Genomic DNA, 20,413 nt, shown 5'->3' with positions numbered 1-20,413 from the left:
CCTCTCTACTGTGGATGTCATGGGATGGAGGAGGAGACATCAGTTTTCATCAAGAAGGCTTCTCATGCTGGGAGTCCGGCTGGGAGTACCCTTGATGACTGACCAAGGAGGTCGGGCAAACGACCTTGTGTGTTTGTGAAACAAACATCCACCCACCCAAGACAGCTGAGCTGCTTGTAAATCCTTCGAGCAAATCTGAAGGATTTGTCCGGTTTCTTCTGCAGCGGGCCTGCACTGTGCCTAGCTTGGACCTCTCAGCACTGGTCTCCAGTTAAAAAAATCTCTGAAAGTGACTCCAGACATCTGTATCTTTTAAGCTTCCTGATTATCTCTAGTGAACAGCAGGGCCAAACTCTTGGTTTCAGAGGGGCAGGAGTGCCCGTCTCTAAGAGGTGGGACCTCTCTCCCATGTCTGCCGCCATGGAAACTTCGGGCATGCCCCAAAGCCTCAGTCACCGGCTGCCCAATGGGAGGTTCAGAAGGCTGAGGCCATTGATTATAAAGATGTTCCGGAAGGAAACTTATGTCTCCCTCTGGCAGATACTGTCATTTATTAGAAGCAACTTCCTGCTTGAGAATGGAAGTAACTCAGCCTTGTCAAGTTGTCTGCAGAGACCGTTGGCTCGTCCCCAGGAAGAGCAGATTCCGCCTCTGTAGAATGATCTTGGTAGTTTGCCCTCGGGGACCACAGTGGCAGTGCAGGGTTTGCGAGGCACTGGCCGCGGGCCCTCTGCTTGGTAACTCTCCTTTGAAATCAGGATAGCAAGAACGATTACTGGAAGCTTCCTTTTAGAAATTTTAGACAAAAGGAATCCCCCTGTGTGTGTTCTCCTGACATTCCAGGGAGACTCAGATTAATGTTCTTATCACAGGATGATGGCAAATCAAAGGGGAAAAAATGCTACCTCTGAGAAAGATAAATTTTTTTGTTAAAATTTAAATTTTCTTTTTTATTTTTTAGCACAATCGGTATACCAGGCATTGTTCTGGGTGCTCTGCTTCCTTCATCTCATTTTGTTCTCACATCAGTCCTATAGAGTAGGTGCTTCTCTATTATCTCTGTTGTGCCCATGGGAGACTGAGGTTCAGAGGGGTCGTGACTTGCCCATTCAATCCATGACTGGGTGGTTCAAGAGCCCGTTTTTTCCATCCTACTGTATCTGATGGTCTCAAAGGACCCCTCAGGTACCCCTTTCTGATGTTTGTCCTCTTCACGATATCCTTTACCAGTGGTCCTCGGGCTTCTGCTTGCATACCTCCAGGAACAGGGAACTCACTCCCAACCTAGTGCAGTCCCTTTCACTCTTCAGAAAGTGCCATTGTAGAGAGATCTTTAATTGCTCACCGGGATCAAGGCAGAATGTAAGCAGAATAAATAAACAAAAAAGTTAATAAAAATAAGCAGACGTGTGTCTCCCAGGAACTTCTGCTCATTGGTCCTGATCCTAATCTTTATAATAATAACAAGAATAACTTGTGTTTATTGACCAACCAGTATGTCCCAGTTACCACACTAAAAGCTTTACATCCATTACCTCATTTTACACGTGAGGACCCTGACGTGTAGACGGTGAGTGACCTGTTCAAGGTTGCAAAGATCGTGCTGGGCTTAGAATCCAGGCAGTCTGACTGCGGAGTCCCTGATCTCAGCCTCTGCCCTCGGCCCCTCCTAAGTCCTAAATGTGTAAGCAAAGCAGAGAACTCCAGTGACCCTGCGCTTTTCCCCGCCGCTCCCGGACTGCAGAAACTCCCGCAGAGGGTCTGAGCCTCTGCTGCTCTCTCGGCCTCCTCCAAGGCTGTCCTTGTTCCTCTGTGCCCATCCTCCCTGGCTGCCCAAGCCTGCCTGGCTCCAGACCAGGACTTACCCCTGAACCGTGACTCTCCCTTCTTCCACACAGAGCCGGCCGCTCCCCTGTCTCTCGGAAGCCAGTGGAGTGTTGGGGGTGCTCCTACTGGCTGTTAGAGACAGCGGACTAGGGCCTTTTCCAGGGATGGGAAAAAGACCCCCAAAGGGCTTCCCGCTCAGGGCTCATAATAGCAACAATAATAGCAGCTGGCATTCGAGTCACCATGTGTCAGCTTAGCCGTGTACTTCTGGTGTGGCCTCGGTGAGTTCCAGGGCCTCTTGACTTTGGAAATGGTCTGAGAGCCTGGTTCTGGGGAGGGTGTTCATGCTGCTCAGGGAAACCGACAGGCTCCAGGCCATCCATGGTTAGAGCTCTGAAATCAGATAGACATGCGTTCCAGTGGCACCTCAGGCGCTTAGGAGCTGTGTGACCTTAGAAAGATTACCTACCCTCTCTGGGCCTTGGGTCCTCACCTGTAAGATGAATATTGACATCACGATTAAATGTCATTTGTTTTGCATGCATGGCACAGGTATGTGGAGAATTGGAGAAATACCAGCTAGTGCTGTTAGTATTATCATTCTGCCTCATTTAAGTGTGCTTGTAGGTGGACTTAATCGATTTCTTTCTTTTATCTTTTCTTAGTTTTATGATTCCTGTTCTGGTGGGGGTTTTTTGTGGTGTCTGTGTTAGTAGAGCTGTCTGGGTCCCTTGGTGAATCATCCTGACACTTGTCTTTTGATCACCATCCTGGGTAGATGAGGAGGCTGGTTGGCTTCCAGGAGAACTCAGTGTGTGCGTGTGCGTTTATTTTCAACTAACATATCCGAATGACTCAAGTTACTGTGACTGTGTTTAAGTTTGTCTTCTTCTTTGCAGAAAGGGGATGTTTGGGTTGAAGCTGAAGAAAAAGAAGAACAAAGCAGAGAAGGGGTTAATCCTAGCCAACAAGGCTGCCCAAGGTGAGGCTTTTGTGGGAGTTGCTGACTGCCACCCTGGGGCCTGGGGCCTCACAGAGTGGACCCCTCCGTGGCTGAGAATGGGGTTCCCTCTCCAAGGAGCGAGGCAGGCAGCATGCTGCCCACTGGGTCTCCAGACCCTGCCGATCGCAGGTGCGGGCCCAAGGCAGTCCATCCCCAGACAGCTGGCCATCTGGTCGCTGGACCGCACAGGTGTGGGCGGACCCGCTGGGCTGTGGATGGGGACCCATGGAGAAGCAGCAACTGGATTCAAGCTCCTGTGTCTGTTCGGATTTGCTCTGTGGCCCAGGATAAGTCACTCAGCAGCCCTGAGCCTCAGTTTCTCCTTTGTCAGATGGACGTGACATGGGTGGCTGGGTTGGCCTCGCATGGCCCTCTGGAGGACCAAGTGTGGCTTTGAAAATAATAGTGAGCATAGAGGCTGCTCTGGGGGAGGTTTTGCATGTAGTGTTTCATTCAACCCCTCCATCATCTTCCCAGCAGGTGTTTCTGCCCTAGTTTTACAGAGGAGGGTACTGAGGTGCAGAGAGAGTGACGTGTGGGGAAGGCGAGCTGCAGGAGTCTGCAGGTCAGGGGGAAACAAAACGCAACGCCATTGGTAATGAATTAGTAAGAATTTCTAGATGGCGACAGCAGAGCATCAAGGCAAGTTCAACAAGGTTCCTTTTTATCACAAGACCCCGTGTGGCTGCCTAGACCCAGGAAGCCCGCCCTCCGTGACAGGCACAGAGCCAGGATGCAGTGGGGGTGGGAGGTCAGTCCAGGCTGTCTGTCTCTCTGCCCTGAGAAGGGGTGATGTCCTTCTCCGGGAGACAAAGCCTGAGTCACAGGGTGAGCTGGGCTAGCAGAGGCTGGGCCAGTATCCGGTTGACATTCATGTCCATTGAATCAAATAGGAACAACCGCTCCCATTGGACAGGTCTGGGATGGTCCCCGGGAGACTCCTGCTGGGTGGCCCTGACAGCAGCCGGTTCAAGCTTTATGGGCCCCAAATGGTGCAGTAGGTCTGCTTTGTGTTTTATCATTGTCTCGTCTTCACCCTTCGCTGCTGTCGGCTATAGGACACCTGGAACCTTTGGCCCCACCTGTTCCACTCCTTGTCTCAGGTCAAACCTAATCATACAGTCAAATAATGCAAAAGCTGTTCATTCTGTAGTGTTGAAAATAACGAGTCAGAGGCACCTGGGAGGGGATGGGAGAGGCATGATATCATAAGTGGGGACAAGACTTAAAGGTTCCTAGAAGTACTTGTCTATTCAGCTACATTAAAGGTATCAGGGAGTAGGTAGAAAAGGCTTGGGGTCTTTCCTGGTTTCCTTGAAATTACAGCACCGTGGTAGGTCCTGGGGACCGATGCTTGAATATGGCACAGTCCCTTCCTTAAAGGACGTTATGAAAAATAATAATACATAAGACACATTTAATAAGTCCCTGATACTTTCTACTTGCCTTGCCTCATTCATTACTCTAAAATTTAGATTCCTTTGTCCCTGCTTTACAATAGAGGTTCAGAGAGGGTGAGAGGCTTGCCCAAAGTCACACAGCCAATAAGTGAAGAAGATGGCTCCTGAGCCTAGGTCAGTCTCACAGCAGAGCTGGGCTTTCCCACCCCATGGGTCTTCCTCCAGTTAGGAGCCCTCCCCATGCTGGCAGAGACTCAGGGCAGGTCAACCATGGGTGTTTCAGAGGGAGCTGGCTCCCATGACCCATTCTAATTAGTCTTCAGCCCACAAAGCAAACAGGGCAGGGAGACTCTGGCCTCTCCTGGAAAGTAAATAGCACCCATCCTGCTGGCCGGGCCACCCTCGGGGACACCGACAAAAGAAAGCCATAGAACTGAGTACACATTGGTCTTTCCCTCATGGCCTGGCCTGGGAAGTGAAGACTTTTCTGAGTGAAACATTTCGAGATTCTCAAAGACTGTGGCTCTTATAGCTGTATATTTTAAGGCATGCTGGCAGTGCCTTAAAATTCCTCCTAAAATTTTAGTTACCTTCACTCCTCTGTTAGTTATCTCCCATCATTCATCTGCTCAACAGGCAGCAATGGAAAGTCAGCTGAGAGTCCGATGCTGTGCTCTCTGCCTGGAATTTCACCCCAGGGCACATGGAGCAGCTCAATTAGAAGTGGACTTGTTTATATATGGAAGTTTGGTATAAAATTACATCGATGAAAGGGTTGCTTTTAAAAGCTTTAAAACCACTTTTATCTCCCCTTCTAATCTTTTCACTTACTAGGCAAGGGGAAAAAATGCCAAGAAATTCTGGTGACTTACCCAAGTGACCTGCCTTGAAATCCACGCAATGAATATGTACCATGTAGCTGGCGGGGATGGTGCTAAGGGCTTTGTTTCATTTCCCTAAAAGCCCCGTGGGGTAGGTGACACTCGTGTGCCTTGCTTTATAGATGAAGAAAACAGGGCTGAAAGAAGTTAAGTTACTTGCCTCAGATCTTAGAGTCAGAAGTGGCAGAGCTGGGATTCAAGACCAAACCTTTTGGAATTAGGACTTTGAACTACACCATGCAGGCTGTGTGTGTAGGAGTGTTCCACTCACCCTTTAGTTTTTGCCAAAAACCTGGTTGAGAAGTGCTTCTCAGGATTTGCTACACAGTAGAAAGACCTGGGGAATTAAAACAATTTTGACATGCAGGCAACTTCCCCGATAAATAAAATCAGAATCCTTCTGACATGGTGGGGAGGAGACTAAAGAATGTGTTTGGTATCTATTCATGGAAATTTCCATAATGCAAGTGTATTAGTTTGCTATGGCTGCTATAACAAACACCACAAACTGGGTGGCTCCATTCCCCCGTGGTAATGGAGACCACAAGTCCACCATTAATACCATTGGGTCAAATCAAGATGTGGGCACTGCTTTAAGAGAACCTGTTTCTGGCTTCTTCCAGCTCCTGGTGGCAGCTGCACTATTTGCTTTGTGGTAACATCTGTCCAATCTCTGCCTTACAGTCACATTGCATTTTCCTTCTGTCCCTCTGCCTCTCTCTTCTAAGGATACATATAATTGCAATTAGGACCCACCTGTGTAATCCAGGATACTGTCCTCATCTGCAAAGACCCCTTTTCCAAATAAGGTCACATTTATAGGCTTCAGACCAAGACCCGATATCTTTGGGGAACGTTATTCAACCTACATCACCTTGCTGCTCAAATTTGGCCCACAGACACAAGACCGACCTTACCGGTGACCTTGCTGTTAGAAACCCCAGACCTACTGACTCAGTCTGCACTTTTACAGTTTCCCAGGGGATTCTCATGGACATGAAATGTTGCTAATGAGGTCTAGAAAGAATAAATTACTTGTCTAATTCCCACTGTGGCAAGGCTATGACTTGAAAGTGTGTCTTGAAATCCATAATGCAGTTTTCTTTCCATAATGCAATGCATTTACATATACTGTACCCTTTCTTTGGAAGCAAGATGCATATTGTTTTGCAAAATTAAGATATGTGTCTGGCTTTCTGTCAACAACGTGTTCAGTTTCACACTGGCAAGGACTGTTTCCTGGTTTCCTTGTAGCCCTCTGGCACGGTGCTGGACACAGCAGAGGCTCCGCTCACCACTGTGTGTGTGTTTAACAGGGTGCCCTTCCTTTGTTTGCTTCTCCAGATGCTCAAGGTGAAGCAGAAGCACCGCAGGAGGGCCCTTCTCACGAGGAAGGACCAGGAGGAGATTTCATTTATGACGATACGTCCGTCACGCCTGTCCTCTCAGCTCCCCCAAAGAGAAGGTACAGTGTGGATAGGGGCAGTAAGCACACCTTTGTTGAGCACCCCCTCCTCGTCCCAGGTACTCCTGAGAGCTCTGGGGGACAGGGAAGAGCACCTAGTCGCTGTCAGAAGGAGCCTAAGGTCCAGGGGAGACCGAGTGCTGTATCTTCCTATCCAGCTTTCTCTGTGCCAGTGCCGGCCTCCTAATCCAGGCCAACCTTCAGCAAGCTGGAGTCCTGGCTCTACCAGCTGCCATTCTTAAACCCCTCGAGTTGAGGTCCCCATGCCCCTTACAGTTCAGGAATGACAATGGCAACAGTAGACAGATTTGCTGTTCTTTAATTCATCAATACGCTAGATGTCTTAGCTTTATGTCTGTCCCAAATGAAAGGGTGGTATTTATACAACTCAACAAAAAGTCAGAACAAACTGGCCTTCTGCATGCGATTTGTGGTATTAGTTAGCTATTGATGTTTACTATATAACCCCCAAATTCAGTGGTTTAATATAATATAACCAGCATTTATGATTGCTCGTGAGTCTATCAATTAGTTGGGTAGTTTTACTGGGGACAGGTAGTCACAGATATGTCTCTTATGTATCTGTGGTCATTCGGCAGCTCTGCTGGTTTTAGTGTGAGGGCTGGCTGGTGGTAGGCTGGTGTGAGTTTGCTTCAGCTGAGACCACTGGGCTCTCCTCCATATGGTATCAGATCTTCCCACAGGGTAGTCTGAGCTTCTTCCAGTGGTGGTGTTCAGTATTCTGAGAGAGGTCTCTTGAGGTCTCACTGTAAAATTGGTAAGTCATTTCTGCTGTATTCTATTAGCCAATGTAAATCACAGGACCGGCCCACATCAGTTTGAGAAGACTGCGTTACAGGGCAAAGAGCATGGGCACCAGGGAGCCAATAACTGGAACTCTCAATGCATTCAGTCTGCCATATTTTTTTATGTCAATGTCTTATTCACAATGACCCCATGTGCCAGCCCATCCTTTTTCTCAAAGGGGATTAGTGCTTCCCTGTGTGGCAGATCCCGAGTTGTTATCACGAGGCTATGACAGGGAGGCAGTGTATGTGTGTCAGGGGCAGAGAGGGTGGGTGACCAGTGGGAATCCGAGAGGGTGATATCTCAGAGGTTTACCTTTAACAGAAGACATGAAATTTGTACAAACATACTCACTGCAGTATCGCCTTTTTCCTACCACCCCTCAAGCCCTGAATAGGAAGGAATTTCAATTACTTGAAAATATCTTTTAAAAAAATCACTTGCCATTTATTTCACCAGGATAATAGCACTGAATGGAGGAAGGAAGGAAAAAGAGAAGTAATGATTAGTGAACCTTTCCTTTCCCCTTGGTGAGAACATTCTCCCTCAGTTGCAAGTCTCCCCACCGACTAATGCTCAGCTGGGATCCAGCCTCTGTGGTGGAGTCCTTGTTGCCGCCCACAGCCTGCGGCAATCTCTCCCTTCTCAGACCGTCAATGGCACTCTCCCCGTGACCATTTCACCTTCTCCGACCGTCTATGGCACTCTCCCCGTGACCATTTCACCTTCTCTGACCGTCTATGGCACTCTTCCCGTGACCATTTCACCTTCTCCGACCTCTATGGCACTCTCCCCGTGACCATTTCACCTTCTCCGACCGTCTATGGCACTCTCCCCGTGACCATTTCACCTTCTCCGACCTCTATGGCACTCTCCCCGTGACCATTTCACCTTCTCCGACCGTCTATGGCACTCTTCCCGTGACAATTTCATGGTCTCCAGTTCTCTTTTTACTTGCCTTTGTCCTTCCTCTCTTTAGAATCGATTGCTAGCCGTGCAAGGCCCGAGATTCAGCTTTATTTTTCCTCTGAGGAAATTGCAGAGCTCCCACATGGTGAATATTAATATAAATTTGCCATTTTAATTAATTGATTTTACATATTTTAGACAGAGTGAAAGGGAGAGAGACAGGAACATTGATCCGTTCCTGTATGTGTCCTGGCCGGGGATTGAACCGGCAACCTCTGAGCTTCCGGACAATGGTCTAACCAACTGAGCTGTCTAGCCAGGGCTAAATTTGCCATTTTATTAATGGACATAGACCTTTTGATATCTACCCTTTTCTACATGCATTTTCTCCTTTAATCCTATGTGGCAGGAATGATTATTTCACTTTTGGATGGAGAAATGAAGGCTAACATCCCCAGATTGGGGAGAACAAGTAATCTGATTCAGATCAGTTTGACTCTGAGGCCTTGAGATTTTTACTAGTTGTCTACTGGACTTCATGATCAGAAGAAATGGAATGAAGTCAGATGCAAGATGGTATTGTTAGAAGGCAAGAGAATAAATTTAGAAGGAACTCTAGTGCAGTTAATTTCCTACCCATTGCTGCTTCTGTGCCTATAAGGATTCTTCCTCTCTTTCTGCTGTTATCCGATCTCTAAATCCCAGGTGTGGCAAATCTCTTTTCAATTACTTATGACAGCCCAGATAAAGGAAATCTGAAATGTCAAATCTCACTGAGCTAGCATCTTGGGTATTCCTTCCAATTTTCTCTTTTACCAATTCTTCTAAATGCAATCACGAAACTCAGGATTGTTATAGCTAATGAGAATGGCTGAGTGGCCACGGAAAAGATTAGATAGGAGACAAGGGACGTCTTTATTGAGACCCAGATCTACCACTGACTTGCTGAAGAATCTCGATCTCTCATTCTATAAAATAAAAAATAAATAATACTGATAATCATACTCACAATAAGAGCTGACATTTAGCTTCACTAGGTCCTAGGTTAAATGTTTACAGGCATCATGTCATTAACTTGTAGCAATGTCCTCATTTGGTAAGTGCTATTATTAGGATGGGGAAACTGAGTCACAGAAAGGTTAAGTCACTCATCCATTTATTCTTATCTCCCCCAGAGATATAAAGAGAATATGTGATACAATAAAAATAAAAGCACTTAGAAATATCTAGGGGAAACATTACCATGGCTTATGGATCTAAAGTATATTCTTACTTGATAAACTATATATGTTAAACTTTCTTTCAATAGGTCAAAACTGTTGACTAAGATCCATGATGGAGAGGTCAGATCCCAAAATTATCAAGTAAGTGATTGACACTTCCTCCCAGCCTCCCGAGCTCTCGTGTGAACGAAGAGCCAGGTCCAGAATGCACTCATGCGGCTCTGTGTTGTAGATTGCCATCACCATCATCGAGGCCCGCCAGCTGGTGGGGGAGAACATTGACCCGGTTGTGGTCATTGAGATCGGGGATGAGAAGAAGCAAAGCACGGTGAAGGAAGGAACCAACAGCCCGTTCTACAATGAAGTAAGTCATGGGGTCACCAACACCCTCTCCAACATTCTCTTCACTGCCACTCTGGTATTCTTGAGCCAAATGGAAAACCCAGACCCTTCACGACTGCTTTCCATCACTCATCTAAGCCCATGGCAAGAGCTCTGAGCCTCCTGGACAAAGAGCCCCGTAAAGCTGAAAGATAATGGGAAGGATATGTAAGAAATTTCTACTAATTTTAAATGCATAACGATATTATTAATAAGGCCCACTTTCTTATTTCTTACAAGCACATCTTCATCCATATAAGCCCAGGATTTCTATGTTAAAACATATTGGATGTTGGTTAGTGAGCAGATATACAGTCTTTTGCTTAGCAGAGACATTGGAGATTTAATACTTACTTTTAAAGCAGGCATGCTGCGTTGGAAAGTAAACTAGGGTATTTTTCTAAGCAGTATAAAAATTGTAAAGGGAAACATCAAAGCGAGATGAGAAGCTTCTAAATATTAAACATACTACATTCTCTTTTGAAATAGAAAGATTTCACAGTAAAAAAAAAAAAAGGAAAATGATACAAACAGTGGGTAATGATATTTGGTGAAAAATGTATGTCCCACTTATCTCTGATCTGTAAACACTTAGTTCCCCTCCCTGGAGGCGACCATTCTCAGCAGGTGTCTGCATATCCTTTGAGAGCCAGGTCAGGCATGGACAAGAATACAAGTAAATATTGGAACCAAACTGTAGCATTCGGTACGCTGGACCTTGCCCTTTCCACCCAACAATGTGTTTTGGAGTTTAGTCTATATCAAAATGTACAGTTCAGTCTCATTTTCTGCTCATTGCTGTAGAGTTTCCCATTGCATGGATACACTGTAATTTACCACCAGGGCAATTTCTTATGAATGGATATTGAATTTTCTGTCAGTCTTTGGCTACTACTTATAACAATATTTAAATGGCCTAACTGGGACAAAGGGTATATGTATTTAGAATTTTGATATTTCCAAATTTTCCTCCAAAGAGGTAACAATGTATCCTCTAACAATGTTCAAGAATGCTTGGTCTCCCTGTAAATACTGTGACTTCTCAAAGAAGGCAGTAAACTCTTAATTACTTTCCTAATGGGAGCGGTAATTGAAAAGGAAGGCAGGGAGAGTGTGGATAATGAAATCCGTAGAAAACACCCAGACCCCATTAGAGCTGTCCGCTCCTTCCCCTGTCACCGTTCACCGTGAGTTAAAGTGGCATCGTCCCCTTCCCCGTCCTCTCCCCACCTCTGTAACGATATGAAATCATGTGCATGGAAATTTGTCAGTTATTATCATTAGTATTTGCTTTATGCCTACAAGTCCTGGGTCTAAATGACATTAACTTGGGCCCAAGTGTGATCAGTTGGAAATCACATAAAAAATATATATATATAGAAGTTGAACTAAAAACCTTTGTTACAGCTTTTGACTGTAATTTTCAAGCCCAAAGTTTATCAGATGTTGAAGGAGTTGAGGAATATTTCCCAGCTAGAAAATTGTGTGCAGGCTTGGGAGGTCTAGGGAACCTCTGTGAGGCAATTGAGTCTGAAATATGAAACTCAGCAGAAGGCAGTGAACGTTGGAACTAATTTATTGGTCCAAAGGAACCCATAGCTTCTCATATATCAGAGAATGAAGAATTTCATGTAAGTAAATTTTGCACATAAAACAAATTCTGAACATGAAACTGAAAAAGTTTGAATGTCTATATATGAAAAACTTCCTGAAATATGACCCATGGTTTTCTATTTTCTTAAACTGAAGGCACTGGATGTACCGTCACCTTTCATTGATACCTAGGGACTGACATTTTGAAGGTCTCGTTGTAATATATCAGGGGTCGGGAACCTTTCTAGCTGAGAGAGCCATGAACGCCACATATTTTAAAATGTAATTCTGTGAGAGTGTAAAGCCAGAAGCCATGGCCAGGGCCACTATCACAGCAGCCTGGCCCATGCAGGTTCGCATTGGATTCGGACAGTCGGTAAAGAAACAATGGAGCCACAAACTGGTGGGCCATAGTCTTTAATTCTAGCTTGCACCCGGCGGGCAAGTAAAAACACACACTGGGCTCCAAAACCCAGTCACATTCAGTGCTCACAAAGCTACTGACTTATCTGAGTTTCCTAGAATCAAAGGTTTCTAGCTCACCAGCCTTATTCTCCTCAGTTCCCCATCTCCTTCCTTCTCCCAGATACAAACTCTGCACAAACTGGCATCTCACTCAGCACTCCACCATCTTGGCTGCTTCTCCTGGCCTCCTCCACGTGGCCTCCTTCTGCTCTCTGCTCTGCTCTCTCCTCTAATAATAATCTCAGGAACCAAGAGCCACAAACTCCCGCTCCGTTCCCATTTTATAGTGTAGAAATCCAAACCCTTAATCCAATATACATAATAGGGAAGTCTCTAATACAAAGTCACTTCTCTGAGGCATGATAGGATTGTACCACCTCACACCAAAAAGGGTGGGACAGGCTTAATCCCAAAACCAAGCCTCAGGCTACAACAATTCTCAACACATATTAATATCACCTGGGCAACGGCCTCTTTAACAAAGTGAGCATAATACATTTTATCCGCCTAACAGAGAGCCATACAACGACCCGTGTACGTTATGCATTATCCAATAAAAATTTGGTGTTGTCCCGGAGGACAGCTGTGATTGGCTCCAGCCACCCACAACCGTGAACATGAGCGGTAGGAAATGAATGGATTGTAATATATGAGAATGTTTTATATTTTTAACGTTATTATTCTTTTTTATTAAAGATTTGTCTGCGAGCCAGATGCAGCCATCAAAAGAGCCACATCTGGCTCGCGAGCCATGGGTTCCCAACCTCTGTAGCATCCTTCAGTTTCCACATTTTGGTTTTTCTGCTTTGTCCCTGAGAAACAGGCTGTTCACAGTCACTTCTCTCTCTCCTACTACTGCCGTGTTTATCTCTGATGTCCTTGGGTCATTCTTCTATCCTGCAGGTCAAAACCAACTTTCTAAAAACAACTTCCTAGTTCCACCCTTTCCAACACCCATCAGTTCCCAAAACACACAGCCCATAAACCTATATGACTTCACCTTTGGAAGGTACTTGGTAAAGTTCTGATGATGAAACATCTAGTCCTTGAGCCCCTTGTGTGATAATTTCAAGAGAACCCAGTTTTGGATGCTGACCCAGCAATAACTAGCTCTAGGACTCTAGGCATCTCTCTCTCTCTCTCTCTCTCTCTCTCTCTCTTAAAAAAAATAAATTATTTACTCTAATTTTTATTTTTCAATTACAGTTGACTTCAGTGTTATTTTATATTAGTTTCAGGTGTATAGCATTCTGGTTAGACATTTGTATAATTTACGAAGTGATCTCCCCAATAAATCTGGTGCCCACCTGACACCGTCCATGGTTATTACAATATTATTGGTTATAGTTCACACTGAGATGTTCTTTTCATCCATCACTCGATTCAGGTAAAAATAAATACACGAAGGACTTGACGAGTTCAAGGCTTGGCAAAGGTGTGGAGAGATGGCTATTTTTCTATGTGGCAGTGGGAATGTAAAATGGCTTAGCTCCCTGAGAGAGAAAGTTCATGCTATCTACTAATTATTTACATGTACGTAAACCATGAGCCAACAGTTCCACCTCTCATGTCCATTTTAGAGGAAAACTCACGTATATCCTGTGCAAAGACATGGTTGGCGGCATTCTTTATTTTTTTTATTTAAGAAAAAACAACTGAGGACGAGTTAAATGACCCTCCACAGGGGATGGCCAGTCAATCGAAGATATGTGTATATTCATATCGTTGAAGGTCACTCGGCAACTGATTAGAACGATGCAGATTTAAGTCTGTTCCGGGGACAGGGTTCTTAAATGCAAGGCTGAGATTCATAGTCAGAATGCACTTTATGTTTTTTCTCTGTCATTGAACTTACTGGGGCGACACTGGTTGACATAATCACACAGGTCTCAGGTGCCCGTACAGCTCTGTGCACCGTGTGGAGTGCTCAGCCTCCCGAGTCAAGCCTTCATCCACCACCACCTTTCCCCTCACACCCTCCTCACCCCCTCCCATCCCCAGGCAATCGCCACACTGCTGTCCGTGTCTGTGAGTTTTTTCTTTTTTTTCCTTTTTTGTTCTTTTTTCGCTCAATCCCTCCGCCCCCATCACCCAGCCCCTCCCCCACCGACAGCTGTCAGCCTGCTCTCTACGTATGACTCTGTCTCTATTTTGCTTGTTGTGAACTTTATGTTTTATAGTACTTTGTCTTCGACTTCATTGGGCCCCAGGTGCATCTCTTTGACAAGATCATCAAAATCTCAGTAAGTATATCATTGGTGGTGGGAGTGGGGGAGGCACTGGGGAACTTCAGGACAGCTCAGCCTGCTTGGGGGGGTAGATTCAGGAGGGTGAGTGTGAGCTGGTCAGTTTGAAATCGGACAGAATTTAAATGACCAGAATAGAGGAGTCGGGAAGGAAAACCTTTTCAAGAAAATCTGTTGGAAGCAAGTTGTAATCTACTACGAAGCCATCATAAATTGAATTGTGTGGCTTACTAATGTGGGAACGTGAAAAATAAAATGCTTCAAATGACAATGGATTGCCATTTTTGAGTGGGTTTTTGTTTTTGTTTTTTTAATGAAGCAAATGTTAGTGTTTCTCTCTTGGAGTGATATCCACACTAATGATAATTAATCACATCCCTTCCCTCCCTAGTTAGTAATAAACAGAGAAATAGAAAGAATCAGGAAGGACCCAAATAGATCAGTAATGCTGGATCTGAGGATGTGATTTGGAGCCAGTGGTTGCTACTTGGCTTCTTAGTAGTGAGCTGCCTTTGAGTAGACCTCCAGGCATGGGGGCGTGGCGTCTGCCGCACAGACCCTTCCTCAGCCCTTGCTGGTGAATTCCTACCCCCACAGGTCAAGTCTGAAGGGTAGAGACACAGAAAGCTTTCTGGTTCGGCCAGCGTCTTATCCAGCTTGGCCCAGCACCTGCAGGACAGGAACAGGAAGAGAAAGTGCCCATGTTGGAGCTGTACTAGTTCACGTGAGAGAATAGGAGCAGATCGTTACCAACCTCACACCACTGGGGAAGGACAGAGACCAGCGGGCGACAGGCTGCATCTGTCTCACCATTCTGAGAAATTACTGCTTCTCCCAGGAAGCAGTGAGGATACTCACGCCTGAAAGTGGTGGGCTAGGGGTTGCAGAATACAGCTCTCTTCCAGATAGTTCTCAAAGGACAGAATTCCTGCTCTACATGCCAACATAAAGCATGTCTTTATGGAGAATGAGGAAATGTTTTTCTAACAGTGACACCAACTCTAACGAGAATTGCAAAGATGGCACAACTGCTCTTGAAGACTTCCTTGCCTGGTTTTTTTTTTTTTTATCACTCTTTATTTTAATATTATGTTATATATAAATATGACATATTATACATCAGTCCTGCATGAGGCTTAGGCAATAGTAAAGTTATGATATTATCTTTCCCAGGGTGCACTTAAAGAATGTGACTCTTGAAGAATGAAAAGTCATCAAGAGTCCAACAGTCTTCATGTTTAAATTGTGGTCCTGATGACAAGCAGTGTGAAGATATTTCGGGTCCTGGGACATTGCCCAGGACTTTGTTGCATTGCATAGCTCAGGCAACGACCTGTTTGTGAGGTTAGCTTTGTAACAGGCTCATAATGTACTGTCTAGATTGCAGATAAATGGTTAATAGCTAGATTTTTATGCTGTGTCATGGACAAGGATCGTGACTCACTGCGGGGCAAGTGGATTTTTAGACAGAAAATCAAAGCTAATATTGCCTATCTCGGATCCTCTAACTTAGAAAAATAGTTTGGTCTCCCTAAATGACCCTTCGGGACAGAGAGCAAAGATTTTAAAGGGAAAACTTTCCTTAAGGGGGCAGTATTCAATACCAGTTTTCTGCTAGTACACAAACTATAAGTCAGCACGCCCAGGAATTCCACGTGGGAGAAGAAGGAAGGAGTGCTATAAAGCAGGTGCAGTTGGGACAGACAGCTGTAGCAGACCCTGGTCATGTCAAAGACCATCGTCCCTCAACAGTGGCCACAGTCATGCAGGGTCCCCAGCACTCTGTCTGTGAGATACCCCAGCGTTCTGCTAATCTAATGCTTGGCCACACCAATTGCCTGGCACTCACATTAGGTGGATGTTTGAGAGGGCCTCCTGTGTTATTTAAAGGTCTGTTTGGGGCTCTTGAGTCCCATCATGTCCACAGGGACCCAGGTGCCTTTAGCCTGAGAATAGCTTGAGTCAGACTTGTGTTCTTGCTTGGGTCTTTGGGAGGCTGCGTTAGCAACTGCGAGCATGGAGTGGTTGGACTGAGCTTGGTGTATGTGGACTTAAATAACTCCTTTACTCAAGCCAAGCTGTCCTTGCTTCCCCTTAGTTCTCTAACACCCTTGCAATGTTCGGGCAAGGGAGAAAGAGCGGAAAGGGAGATGGGGAAGGGCTATCACGTCTTCAGTTCTTGAAGTCAATTCAACTTGTTTCTTATTGCCGCTACCAAAGAAGCTGTTCAGAAGCTACAAAAGTCTCTCATTCATCCATTATTCAATCGGTCAATCATTCGTTAATTTACTCAATGTTTATTGAACACCTGTTATGAACAAGGCCATATGGTGGACAGAGGAGAGCAGGAAACTCGATTCAAAGGACTCACAAGATTTTATAATTAGAAGAAAATTTAGAGACCATCTGGTTTAACTTCAGTTGGTACAGGAATCCTTCTCTATCACCTCCATGACATGAGGTTCTTGGGCTCTACTTGATTATATCCAGTGACAGGGAGGTCACTACTTACAGGAAAGCCCATTCCATCACTGAGATGTTCTGTTATAAAAGTTGTCCTGATGTTGAGCTGAAATCTCTCTTCCTGTAACTTGGGGGCTACGCTGGGAACCTACCCCCTCTTCTAGATGGAAGTATTTCTAAGATCTGAAGACACTTGAGTTACTGTTGCCCTTCTTCTATAACCCTGCTCTTCTCTTTTCTGGATCAAAGGTTAGAAACTCTTCCTGATTCTTCAGAAGTGACTCATACGATATTGTTTCTGAACCCAGGGCCACCTCTGACATCTGTCTTTAGAACTTAACTCATCTTTGTAGCATTAGCATTAAAATATGGTGCTGTAACCAGCCCCACACTCTGATGTCTTATGACTACACAAAATATTGAGGGTGGCCATTTCCCTTGTTCTGACTGTTACATATGTCTAAACCTTCTCAAGGCAATATGTGGTGAGATGTCTGAGAAAGCTGTGAGCAAAGTGTTGTGGGAGTTTAGGAGAGAAAGGGAATGCTTTCAGCTGTGGGCAATCAGGGAGGGAAGCTTGGAGGAAGGGACATTTGCTCTAGGCATTGAAGGATATGTAAAGTTTCAACAGGCAGAGATGGGTGTTGAAGGGTTGGCTGCAACAATAGTCCATTTTGGTTAAAAACAATCACCTTTCAGACAGTGAGAATTGTTTAGGTGTCCTTCAGTAGAGGACTAGCTGCAAACCTGCGAGGCGAAAGAAGGACTTCCGGGTGTTCTACAGAGCCCTGAGTTTGGGTGACCAGATGTCATTGTGCTTCCGAGGACAGTGAAGGCCAGACACGGTCGAGGTCTGGGGTGCTCTTTGAGGTGTCAGAAACCAATTTCACAGGCTTAGCCCCAGAAAGAAACGTGGTTCTTCAGGGCTCACCGCTCCGTCTCCCTGCAGGTCCTTCACCACAAGCTGATAGGAAGCATGCTGATTGGCGCCTTCCGAGTGGACCTGGGCACTGTGTACCACCAGCCTGGTGAGCAGGCGTCGCCTCCCACTGTCTCTTACTCTCCTCCAGTTTACCGACCTGGGGGCCAACTCACCTGTTCACTCATCCATTTGTCTTCCATTCAGTAACACTCAGCACCAATTAGAGAAAGTTGAGTAGGACATGGCTCTTGCCCTCAGTTTATGAGCCAATGATAAAATTATCTTATGTGTTCATACTTCTGAGCAGTTTACTTTCTTTTTATTTTATTGATTTTAGAGAGAGGGAGAAAAGGAGAGAGAGAGAAACATCGATTTGTTGTTCCATGTGTTTATACACTCATCAGTTTATTTCTGTATGTGCCCTGACTGAGGATTGAACCTGCAACCTCATTGTGTTTGGATAATGCTCTAACCAACTGAGCTAGCTGGCCAACGCCCTGGGCAGTTTATATTCTTTTTTTTTATTATTCTCACCAATTCTGTCTAATTTAGTGCTGTGAGACACCATAAAAAAACCAGGAAAGAATAGAAGTTAAGAATACGAACTCTGGAGCCAGTTTGTCCAGGTTCAAATCTTACTCTGCTCTTTCCTAGTTGTGCAACCTTGGGCAAGTGACTTGACTTCTCTGGGCCTCAGTTTCCTCATCTTTAAGAATGGGGGTAAAACAATACTTCCTTCATCGGGTTGTTGGAGGATTAAGTTAATACATCTACATAAAGTGCTTAGTATAGGACCCAGCACAGAATAATGACTTGTAATGTGCCACATATGAATTTTTCTAGAATAATCATTATTACCCCTGATTTATAAGAAAGTGAAACTCAGAAAAGCTAGGTAATTAGTCCAAGGTCAAGAGCTAATAAATAATAAAGCCAACACAAATACAGACCTCACGAAAGGCCTCTTCTCTTCAACTGTGATTCAAAGTCACATGGCAAAGGGCCCAGGTCATGGGAGTTTGAATGAGCTCTACTAATTCAACTAGGATTAGCATCTACTTGGTTCCTTTACAGTCTGCTGTTGTGTAGAAATGTTGCCTCTGATTTAACAATTGCCTGGTCTAACAATTTAAAAAATAAATAAATCAGAGGTGTAGATTTTGAAATTTGGACTCACACTGTAGACTAAATAAAAATATCCACATGCCACATTTATGGCCTGTGAAACAATATGGGGCTTCTATACTTCAGTAATGTCCTCCTATCCCCTCCTGGCTAGAATCCCGGCTAGGGGATTTCCACTGGCTTTGAAGGCTCCTCGCATACCTGTGCACGGGTGGAGGAGAAGATGGAGAAGAGGGTGGGAAGTCAAGGAGGGGAGGGGAAGGAGGAGAGGCAGACAGCACGAGACTCCCGGATAGCCCAGATGAGCCACCCCTCATAGGGTGTGGGGACCCTGGGGCTGGGAGGGAACTGGCTGGGTCCTGGGCTCATTGCTGCAGATGGCTGAGCTGTCGGCATGCCTTCACAGGTCATCAGTTCTGTGACAAGTGGGCCGTGCTCACGGACCCTGGCGACATCAGGACGGGCACGAAGGGGTACCTCAAGTGTGACATCAGCGTGACTGGGAAAGGCGACGTCTTAAAGACCAACCCAAAAATCTCCGATGCTGAGGAGCAAATAGAGAAGTGAGACAGTTTCAGCCGGGGCTGGGCAATGGAGATGCTAGGACCTAGTTTCCAAGTCTCCCCCTCCCTCCCTTTCCTCACGGGTCCGTGAGAGCGACCAGGTTCATGGCTTGGCCACCTGGGATTCCGCTCTATCTGAGGCACCAAGATGTGTCTCACTGAAGGCATAACGATCCATTGAGAGGTCAGCTTCTACGACAAGAAATGCCTGCCTTCCTGCAATAACCTATAACAGACGAGCTATTGCTGTGCTTATCGGATTTATTTGAATTTAGCTGATTTTCCTTTGGAAAAAAAAATGATAATTTCTACCACTAATTGGTAAAATGAGAAGACTTCATGCAGCTCATTCAGGCGCAGAATAAGAGACAATGTTTGTTCTGTAATTGTAGGACCTAAATGAGTTTGCATTCCCTCTAATCATACCCTTCGCTGTCATTAAACTAGGAAGAAAACTCATTTCAGCGATCATCGCAATCTATTCAGATTCTTGTCATATATCAGGATCCTTCTTTATGCTTCTAGCTTTTCTCTCTAGTCTTTCGAGCGAGAGCGCTCTGTAAGACAAGGTTTTGTGTTTGTCCCCCTCTAAGGAACCTTTTGATCCCTCAAGGGTTCCCATCCGAGAGACCCTGGGCCAGGTTCTACGTGAGACTCTACAAAGCAGAGGGGTTGCCCAAAATGAACTCCAGCATCATGGCGAACGTCACCAAAGCATTTGTGGGTGACAGTAAGGACCTCGTGGATCCCTTCGTGGAGGTCTCATTTGCTGGGCATATGGTGAGAAACTGTTGTCACCAACAGTGACAGACTTGGGTCAGAACCCTGTTCTTTACCGGCATTTCTAGTCAAATGGAATTAAGTCAGAATCAAGACCAGGAAGTGCCTGGAGAGAAAAAGAGAGACAGAAAGGGGCACTGAGTCACATGGCAAGAAAGAAGGGAGGGCTACTCATTCTCTGTCCATTGCAAATCATGGAGAGGAGCCCCGGGGAGTTGTGGTTTAGGACCCAGGCAGACAGGTCGCCTTTCTTACATCTGGCTACTTCTCAGAGCTGTTATCCAGCCCCCAGGCCCTGCAGAATTGCCACCATCCTCCAGCCTGCTCTGCAGTCGCCCCAGGCAGTGCTTGTCCTGTGTG

At 45.5% G+C, this 20,413-nt stretch overlaps 1 protein-coding gene across 3 annotated transcripts in view; it reads left to right on the top strand.

The window, feature by feature from the left end:
- FER1L6 (fer-1 like family member 6) overlaps positions 1-20,413 on the top strand; it is a 136,923-nt gene that overhangs the window by 29,146 nt on the left and 87,364 nt on the right. For all 3 annotated transcript variants that reach the window (XM_066265714.1, XM_066265715.1, XM_066265717.1), the window contains 8 exons: positions 2,727-2,809; positions 6,456-6,576; positions 9,602-9,656; positions 9,748-9,879; positions 14,135-14,197; positions 17,613-17,691; positions 19,117-19,273; positions 19,867-20,053. In XM_066265714.1, the coding sequence (XP_066121811.1) occupies positions 2,727-2,809; positions 6,456-6,576; positions 9,602-9,656; positions 9,748-9,879; positions 14,135-14,197; positions 17,613-17,691; positions 19,117-19,273; positions 19,867-20,053 (877 nt within the window). The remainder of the gene's footprint in view (positions 1-2,726; positions 2,810-6,455; positions 6,577-9,601; positions 9,657-9,747; positions 9,880-14,134; positions 14,198-17,612; positions 17,692-19,116; positions 19,274-19,866; positions 20,054-20,413) is intronic.

This window comes from Saccopteryx bilineata, chromosome 3, assembly GCF_036850765.1.
Source record: "Saccopteryx bilineata isolate mSacBil1 chromosome 3, mSacBil1_pri_phased_curated, whole genome shotgun sequence".
Classification (NCBI taxonomy): Eukaryota; Metazoa; Chordata; class Mammalia; order Chiroptera; family Emballonuridae; genus Saccopteryx; species Saccopteryx bilineata.
Note: the sequence above shows the minus strand (reverse complement) of the source record. Positions and strands in the feature narration are given on the sequence as shown.